Source organism: Crocuta crocuta, unplaced genomic scaffold (genome assembly GCF_008692635.1).
Source record: "Crocuta crocuta isolate KB4526 unplaced genomic scaffold, BGI_CrCroc_1.0 scaffold107, whole genome shotgun sequence".
NCBI classification, from domain to species: domain Eukaryota; kingdom Metazoa; phylum Chordata; class Mammalia; order Carnivora; family Hyaenidae; genus Crocuta; species Crocuta crocuta.
Window position 1 is genome coordinate 756,029 of NW_027531877.1, and position 9,805 is coordinate 765,833.

At 42.1% G+C, this 9,805-nt stretch overlaps 1 protein-coding gene across 2 annotated transcripts in view; it reads right to left on the bottom strand.

Moving 5' to 3' along the window:
* Positions 1-8,987, bottom strand: part of LARS1 (leucyl-tRNA synthetase 1) — a 71,393-nt gene extending 62,406 nt beyond the window's left edge. Inside the window, exons 1-2 of one of the 2 annotated variants that reach the window (XM_077773040.1) lie at positions 8,818-8,987; positions 1,144-1,262 (exon numbers count right to left, since the gene is read on the bottom strand). In XM_077773040.1, coding sequence (XP_077629166.1) covers positions 1,144-1,262; positions 8,818-8,823 — 125 coding nt within the window. In that variant the 5' untranslated portion in view covers positions 8,824-8,987. Of the gene's footprint in view, positions 1-1,143; positions 1,263-8,661; positions 8,733-8,817 lie in introns of those variants that run through there. The other variant, XM_077773041.1, reaches the window with a different exon arrangement.
* Positions 8,988-9,805: the final 818 nt, after the last annotated feature.

The following is a 9,805-nucleotide window of genomic DNA, read 5'->3' on the forward strand; positions in this document are numbered from 1 at the left end:
ACATTTCAACGTATCTGAAATTGAGATGCATCTTATAATTGATGCACACATTTGTTACAGTACTGTTTGGGGGCAGTTGATTTTGTTTTTGTTTTTCCCTAGTATCATATCATTATCTGTGGCTTGTCTTATAATTGATGCTTAACACTAAGGCAATATAGTATTTATGAAATAAGATCTTTGGGGCACCTGGGTGGCTCAGTCATTTGGGTGTCCAACTTCGGCTCAGGTCATGATCTCACAGCTCATGGGTTCGAGCCCCACGTTGGGCTCTGTGCTGACAGCTCAGAGCCTGGAGCCTGCTTCAGATTCTGTCTCCACCTCACTCAGTCCCTCCCCTACTCACTCTGTCTCTTGTCTCTTTCAAAACAAATAAACATTTAAAAAAATTTATTTTTAAAAGATCTTCAAATACAGAAACTCTTGAAAAAAATTTTTTTAAAGAGTTGGGCCTGTTTTTTTCTTTAGTTTTTTATTTATTTATGAGAGAGAGAGAGAGAGAGAACACGCGTGAGCTGGCAAGCAAGGGAGGGAAGAGAAAGGGAGACAAGAGGATCTGAAGAGGGCTCTACATTGATGGCAGAGAGCCCAACGCGGTGCTTAAACTCATAAACCACGAGATCATGACCTGAGCCAAAGTCAGACGCTTAACTGACTGAGCCACCCAAGTGCCCCTGAAACCCTTCAAAATTTAATATTTCGTGTCTTTGGAAATAAGTAGCACCATAATATCAATCTCTGATAGAATGATCTCATTTTATCAGTCAGGAAAGACAAAACTTCAAAACATTCTCCTTTGTCTAAATATGAAAAACAGTAGTTAAAAAAAAAAACTCTTATGTAAAAAAAAGTCCTTTAAGAATTCTATAGGAGGGATGTCTGGCTGGCTCAGTCAGTAGAGCATTGAACTTTTGATCCCAGGGTGGTGAGTTCAAGTCCCACAGTAGGCAGAGCTCACTTAAAAAAAAAAAAAAAATTCTATTGGAAAAAAAATCTTACTTTGAAATCCAGAAAGTAAAAGTTACCTCCTTCAGCCCGTTTCAGACATTATAAATACTATCTGCCTTATCCTTTCCACAAAGGGTTTCTGTAGCCAACAATGTGGGGAACACAAGGTGTTCAACATCATAAAGTATTACTCACCTAGTCTGGTTCTCTATATTAGATGCATTAACCTCAAACACTTTCTCAGTATCCCATTTCTCTTGGATTTCTTTCTCAATCTTCTTCAAAAAGTCCACTTTGGCTGTTCCTTTTCTTTCCTAATAGACACAAAAGAGGTACAACAATCCACTCTATACTTAGTCTTACTTGAAAAAGAAAAAAAAATAGGTTCACACAGAACAAGCTGTTTACTGAAAGGCAATTTTTTCATGGTCATCATGAACTTTAAACAAACAAGATTAAAAATCAGTGTTATCAGGACCTGTCTACTTTAAACATCAAAGGGATTAGTTAATGAATTACTAAAATATATAAAGAGCTTTGAAATACTTTTGTTAAATCAGACACCGAAACAGATACTGTTCCTATTTAGTTAAGATAGTTCCTGTTCAGTTAAGATGCGTGAATACTTGGAAAAGTACAAGATCAGGGTGCCTGGGTGGCTCAGTTGGTTAAGTGTCTGACTTTGGCTCAGATCACGATCTTGTAGTTCGTGAGTTCGAGCCCCACATTGGGCTCTGTGCTGACAGCTCAGAGTTGGAGCCTGCTTTCGATACTGTGTCTCCCTTTCTCTGCCCCTCCCCTGCTCATGCTGTCTCTCTCTATCTCTCTAAGAAATAAACATTTAAAAAAAAAATTTTTTTTTTTAAAGAAAGAGAAAAGTACAAAATGGCCAAGCTGCAATTATGCCCAATCAAAGAAGGATGCTGAAACCCAATGGGAAGAGGCTGAGGGAGAGTTAGTCATCTGCATGTGTTTCTCAAGGCAACTGATGAAGAACTTCTCTTCAAATTGGTTAATAGACTATTAATATGAAATTTAAATGAAACAAAGAAGGGCAAGCATGTCTCTAACATATCGGCTGTACCAGCAACATTGCCATCATTCCATAAGCTCCCTGTGGATGAAAGCAAACGTACAAAAACATGCATGATCATTCTACCGCTGAAAAAAAAAAAAAGGTTAGAGCTTCCTTCTCAGTTTATGACTCTGTGAAAAACAACCAGATGCTCTAAAAGCAAGTGAGCAAAAGCTGGAGTGGAATGGAACACTTATGGAACAGACAAGTGTGAAAGCTGGATGCTAATGGACCATACACAAATCAAATTCTGTTTTGGAATTTAGTATTAGTCTCTACAATTGTATTTTCTGGTAAAGTTATCAGAACTGAAATTAGATTTTGCTCCCCTTCTTACATGTGAACACTTCCAGATTCTGCAAATTTTCAAATGAGGAAATATCTACTCATACCTTTTTTTAAAGATTTTTTTTTAAGTAATCTCTACACCCACCATGAGGCTCAAACTTACAACCCCAAGATCAAGAGTCACATGCTCTACCAACAGAGCCAGCCAGGTGCCCCTGGGTTCTACTCATACTTCTACAACCTACTACACAAGACGACCTTGCCAAGTTACCTAATAACTGGGGCGCCTGGGTGGCTTAGTCGGTTAAGCGTCCGACTTTCGCTTAGGTCATGATCTCGCGGTTCGTGGGTTCGAGCCCCGCGTCGGGCTCTGTGCTGACTGCCAGCTCAGAGCCTGGAGCCTGTTTTGGTCTGTGACTCCCTCTCTCTCTGACCCTCCCCTGCTCACGCTGTCTCTCTCTCTCCTAGAAATAAATAAAACATTAAAAAAAAAAAAAGTTACCTAATAACTGCAACTCAGTCTCCTTTAATAGTGCCTCTCTTTGTCCTTTCACCCAACAATTTAAAAAAATGATTTCCATTGGGGCGACTGGCTGGTTCAGTAGGTAGAGCACGCAACTCTTGATATTGGGGTCATGAGTTCAAACCCCACACTGAGCATAGAGTTCAATTAAAAATATATATTTAGGGGTGCCTGGGTGGCTCAGATCATGATCTCACAGCTCATCAGTCTGAGCCCCACATCAGGCTCCACGCTGACAGTGTAAAGCCTGCTCGGGATTCTCTCTCTCCCGCTCTCTCTGTCCCTTCCCTGTGCCCTCTTTCTCCTCTCTCTCAAATAAACTGTAATATATATATACATTTATATATCTAAACATATATTTTATACTACTAAAAAACGTGGGGTGCCTAGCTGGCTCAGTCAGTAGAGCATGTGACTCTTGATTTTATGGTCATGAGTTCAAGCCCCACATTGGTTATAGAGCTTACTTTAAAAAAAAAAAAAAAGTATGCTCAGGGACCCTGGGTGACTCAGTTGGTTAAGTGTCTAACTTCGGCTCAGGTCATGGTCTCTCAGTTCATGAGTGCAAGACCCACATCAGGCTGTGTGCTTACAGCTTGGAGCATGGAGCCTGCTTTGGTTTCTGGATTTTCCTCTCTGCTCACACTCTGTATTTCTCTCCCTCAAGAACAAATAAACACTAGAATAAAATTTTTTTTAATTTTAAGTTTAGAAAAAGCATGCTGTCTCTCTCTCCAAAATAAATAAACATTTAAAAAAGGGTTCTTTTTAAATATTTTTAACGTTTTATTTATTTCTGAGTGAGTGAGAGAGACAGCGTGAGTAGGGGAGGGGCAGAGAGACAGGGAGACACAGAATCTGAAGCAGTCTCCAGGCTCTGAGCTAGCTGTCAGCACAGAGCCCGACGAGAGGTTCGAACCCACGAACAGTGAGATCATGACCTGAGCCAAAGTCGGACGCTTAACCGACTGAGCCACCCAGGCACCCCTAAAAAAAAGTTTTTTAAACTCTCTCTCTCTGTCCCTCCCCAACTCTTACACACGCTCGCTTGCACGCGCTCTCTCTCTCTCAAATAAATATTTTTAAAAATTGGAGCACCTGAGTGGCTCAGTGGGTTGAACATCCGACTTCAGCTCAGGTCATAATCCTCTAGTTCATGAATTCAAGCCCTGCCTCAGGCTCACGCTGTAGTGCAGNTTAAAAAACTAAAAAAATTTTTTAAAACTTTAATTTTTTTTTAAAAAGGGGGCACCTGGGTGGCTCAGGTGATTAAGCATCTGACTTCAGCTCAAGTCATGATCTCACAGCTGGTGGGTTGGAGCTCCACACTGGGGTCTGTGCTGACAGCTCAGAGCCTGAAGCCTGCGTCAGATTCTGTGTCTCCCTCTCTCTGCTCCTCCTCTGCTTGCACTGTATCTCTCTCTCAAAAAGAAATAAACATTTAAAAAAATTAATATATATCCATACACATATATTTTATATTACTTTTAAAAAAAAATGGGATGCCTGACTGCCTCAGTCAATACAGCATGTGACTCTTGATCTCGGTTTTATGAGCCGAAGACCCACAATGTATGTAGAGCTTACAAAAACTGCTTTCACGGTGCCTGGGTGGCTCAGTTGGTTTAGCATCTGACTCCTGATTTCACCTGAGGTTATGATCTCATGGTTTGTGGGATCAAACCCCGTACTGGGCTCTCTGCTGAGTGTGGACCCTGCTGGGGATTCTCTCTCTCCCTCTCTCTCTCTGTCTCTGCCCATCTCGACTCACATTCCCTCCTCCTTGCTCTCAATCAATCAATCAATAAGTTTTCTCACTGTATCAAAAATACTGGATTCTTAGCTACTTTTTAAATGGCTACACAATTTTGAGCACTTTGCAAAGAGGGATTTTGTGCAATCAAAAAAACTCCAAACTTAACACTATTTCTCCAAGAACCATCTTAAATATACTTTGTGTATTATATAATAACCAATATTATTTAAATTAAGATTTAATACACATCTACTAAAAGGCATCTGCTCTGTTGTACTATTTTCAGTTTCCTATATTTTAAACCGAAGAATGGTTTCCTACTTTTTAACTACGTTTAAAATAGGAGACAAAAACAAGCAACAGAAAGATGAAATATCTGCTTAAGGAGGAAGTAAAATGACGGATTAAAGGAATAACTTTGCCACAGAGGCACAGACGAAACGAGAAAGGTTTCCATACTTTGAAAAGTCATGGAGACATCTGGCTGGCTCAGTTAGTGGAGCATGCAACTCGTGATCTTGGGGTTGTGAGTTCCAGCTGTGTGCTCGGTAGAGAGACTACTTAAAAATAAAATCTTAAAGAGGCACCTGAGTGGCTCAGTCTATTAAGTATCTGACTTCAGCTCAGGTCATGAGCTCACGGTTTGTGGGTTCAAGCCCCTCACTGCACTGGGCTCTGTGATGAGCCTGGCTCTTACTGCCCCTTCCCTGGTCGTGCACATGTTCTCTCTCTCAAAAATAAACATTAAAAAAATTGTTTTTAATAAAAACTACTCTGACATGAAAAAAACTATAGTTTGCTATATATAAATTCAATTATAAAATAAAAACTAGTATCCTATCAATGCTATCACATGTTTATTGTCTTACACACTTCATTACTGGTAAGATTTCCTCTGGCAAGAGAAAACTTTCTTTAGGGGAGATGTTTGCAAAAGAAATTTTCTAATTAGTTTGCACTTAGGGGTAGCACAAAGATTAGGAGACTGGGCTCCACACTGAGTGTTATGTGGAAACTAATTTGACAATAAACTATTTGTAAAAAAAAAAAAAAAAGGAGACTGGGCTCCAGTGTGGGACCAAATGAATTCTAATTCTTCCTCTAAGTAGACCTGATGCCTTTCCCCATCAATAAAATGGGGATAATAATAGCATCTACTTTTATAGGGTTGTTCTGGTAAAAATTATGTAAAACACTAATGGCACAGAATAAGTAATCAGTACATTTAATTATTTTTTATTGTTACTTGTTCTTTCTAAAGGGAGTTCTTATTGAATTCTTCCTATGAAACTAACTTTAATGTCAGCCCAGTACCATGACAGTGTAAAACATGAATATTTCCAGAGGCCAAGAAGTAAGTAAAGTGAAACAATCAGATCTACCAGAAATATTGCCAGTTCCTTATATAAGACCTAAAAAGAAGAAAAATGTATTAAAGTCTTCCAAACTGAAAAGCTCATTCCCATTAACACCAACGAAAAAAAGAAAGAAAGAAAGAAAGAAAGAAAAAGACAGACCTGCAAATTCCACATCAGCTAAGGATATCATCATGGGGGAGAGCAGATGGTGGGGAGGCACTGAGGAACTTGGAACAGCAGAAAAAGCCCTGGACCAGGAATCAGAAGGCATGTTTTTCCTGGAAAGCAGGATGGCACAGTGACTGAAAAATGAATCAATCCCTTTGAGGTCTAATCATTTTCATCCTGTCCTAGTTATGAGAAGTCAGACCTGTTAGGTAAGCTCTCTAAGCCTGGGGTTCCTCACCTGTGAACTGCAAAGTGCCTACCTCGAATAGATTAGTGTGGAGGCTCAATAAGACAATTCAAATAAAATGCTAAACACAAAGCATGACAAATAAGAAATTTTAGTTATTGATATTATTGATCCCAACTCTGCTAGAATTCCAACTCCAGTAATTCCTCAACCCCACTAGGTCCTACTGACCATGACCTTTTTTCACTAATCCTCAGGCACCTACCACCCTACGTCCTCTTTTCTATTCCTTAAATCCATCTGTATAATCCTTTGCTTTTCCCTTTACCATTCTTGCCTGGCAAAACTCCATCCCTTCTATCCACCTGCTCTGTTCCTTCACGTGGGCAGCTCAAAGTGGCAACAGATAAGCACTCAACCATGTTCACTGGCCTCAATTTAAATTCATGTCCACTTGGGGTGCCTGGGTGGCTCAGTCAGTCAAATGTCCAACTTCAACTCAGGTCACGATCTCACCGTTGGTGAGGTTGGTGAGTTCAAGCCCCGTATGGGGCTCTGTGCTGACAGCTTAGAGCCTGGATGGAGCCTGCTTCAGATTCTATGTCTTCCTCTGTCTCTCCCCTTCCCCTGCTCACACTCTGTCTCTTTCTCTCTCTCAAAAATAAATAAATGTTATGGGGCACCTGGGTGGCTCAGTTGGTTGAGTGTCTGACTTTGGCTCAGATCATGATCTTGCAGTCCGTGAGTTTGAGGCCCACATCAGGAATCTGTGCTGACAGCTCGGACCCTGGAGCCTCCTTCAGATTCTGTGTCTCCTTCTCTCTCTGTCCCCACCCCCTCACTCTGTCTCTTTCTCTCTCTCTCAAAAATAAATAAACATTAAACATTTTCTTAATAAATAAATGTTAAAAAAATTTTTTAATTCATGTCCACTAATATCAAATGATGCCCAGCAACACTAATTTCTGAAATCCACTTAGTTACTCCTTCTCCTAGACTAGCGCTTCTCAAACTTTAATGTGGATGCTGTCAAATACAGTAGCCACTAGCCACACGTGACTTAATTTTACAGTTATGTTACAATTCAGTCTTTCAACGGCACTAGCCACGTTTCAAGTGCTCCATAGCCACATATGGCTAGGGGCTACCCAATTAGTGCAAATACAGAAAGTTCTATCGACAGAAAGGTCCTGGACAATTGTTTTATACTTTCTCCTCTCTCCTCAAGCCTCCAGCACTTCCTCTTCCATCCTTATTGCTAGCTGATAACCTTCTTTCTTAATTCAATGAGAACACGAAGTGAACAGAACATTTTCACAGCCTCCCTCATCGCATCTACCTACCCACATGCCTATGTACCTATATAGTCTGTCTTCTTTCCTGTTAACTATAGATGAGTGTGGTCCTGTTTAACCCCTCCACAGATGCACTTGATCTCCTCCCCTCTGTTCTATTCAGGAACAGCACCCCAGCAATCATCCTTTTCCCACATCAATGTTTCCTTCCTACGAGCCAATTTCCATGAGCACACAAGTATTGGTAATTTCTTCTGTTTTTAAAAAAAGAAAAAAATAGAAAAAGACAATAAAGTCCTCTTTTTACCTTCATCTATTACCTCAATCCTCTGCTCTCCTTTATAAAATACCTCAAGACTTATCCATACTCATTATCTCCAGTCCCCTTCTTCCCATGCCTTCTTGAACCCAGCAGCCTTACATGACCTACATCCATCCACCCATCAATATACATCACATACACTATCATTAACTCCAGTATCACTGGATACAGGACTCTCCTTGCTTTTCACTCAGCGTGGCTTCTGTCCAGAAACCTTTTCCTCCATGGAGCTGCCTGGCTTGCTCCCTAACCTCCTTTTTGCCACAATGCCACCTTCTTAGCAAAGCCTTTCTTGATTACCGTTTTAAACCTGCAACCGTACCCCACCTCACACCTAAGAGTCTCCCCTTCCTGCTCTATTTTTTTCTACAGCACTTACTGTCACCTGGCTATTTTGCCAAATATTTTACTATGTAACTCTCTCTCTCTCTCTGGTACCTGGCTATTTTGCTAAATATTTTACTGTGTAACTCTCTCTCTCTCCCTCTCTCACACACACACACACACATACACGCCTGTAAACGCCATGAATATAGAGAGTTTGGTCTGTTTTAAAAGGAAGCACTCAATAATTTTTATGTTAAAAGAAGGTACAAGGTTACCTACTTCTCTCTCTCCAAATGGGTTTTAGACACTTCAGTAAGATTAAAACACATAACACTAAATAGTGTATAAAGTTAAAGATACGAGCTCCGGGCTCAACAGCTAGCAAGAAAAGGCACATCCTCATAACATGCACACCTTGAGCGTGGGGGTCAAGGCGTTCCCTTTCTTTAGAAAAGGATTTTTCCCTGCAGGACAACGGCTACCACATGGAGCCCCCTAGCTTCTGGCAAAAGCAGACATCAGCCGGGTTATAGGCCGGGCTGAGCGGACTCTGCTCCCGCCGGCACTCACCGCCATGGCACCGCCCAGCCAACTCTGCAACCTACGACAGTGACCTCGGCGATCCTCCCAAAGCAGTGATCACAACCTTTCCCTTCCGTCGGGGGGCAGCCAGGCCTCCCAGTTCCCTAGAGCACACACTTCACACCTGATGAGGCAATCGCCCGCTCACAGCGAACGCTGCCTCGTGCATCTCCTCGCCCGCCGGGAATTGTAGTTTCCAGACCACTAGAGCCCCAGTCCAGCAGTCACCTGTCGACTACAATTCCCATAGAGGAACTACGGGCTACCGGAAATGACCCGCCAGGTCACGCGGCGGTGACACCGGTAGTGACGTCAGGGGCAGGTTGAACTACAAAGTCCATGAGGCTGTTCGAAGTCGCGGACCGCTGCGAGCGCGCCTCCGGTCCAGTTGCCTGGCCTTCAACCTTCTCACCCCGTGGCGCTGGGTTAAGGTGTCTGTCAGGATGCCAGGATGCACGGGTTATTCGTCTGAAGTGACCGAAGTGCTAATTATGGCTTGCCATTGTGCGTAGATATTTAATGCTGTCAGTGGCATCCAACAGCCCAGGAGTCAGACATTTTACAACCATTTATTAACAATCTCTATTTTTAAGCGTGAGGCTGGCAACCTACCGGTTCCAATCCAAGCCCATTATTTCAACTGCTCTGCCATCCAAGGCTGAGTTGTCCCGTAGGGTAGTCCCGTGTGGCTATTTACGTTTAAAATAAAATGCAGGAAAAGTTAAAATTAAGTTCTTCAAGGGCACCTGGGTGCCTCAGGGTTAAGGTTCCCACTTTGGCTCAGGTCACAGTCTGGCCATTTGTGGGTTGGAGTAGGGTTGGAGACCCCAGCCCAGAAAAGGGCTCTGGACCGACAGCTCCAAGCCTGGACTCTCTGCCCTTCCCTGGCTCAAGCTCTGTCTGTATCTCTCTCTCTCTCTCTCTCTCTCTCTCTCTCTCTCTCTCTCTCTCACACACACACACACACACACACACA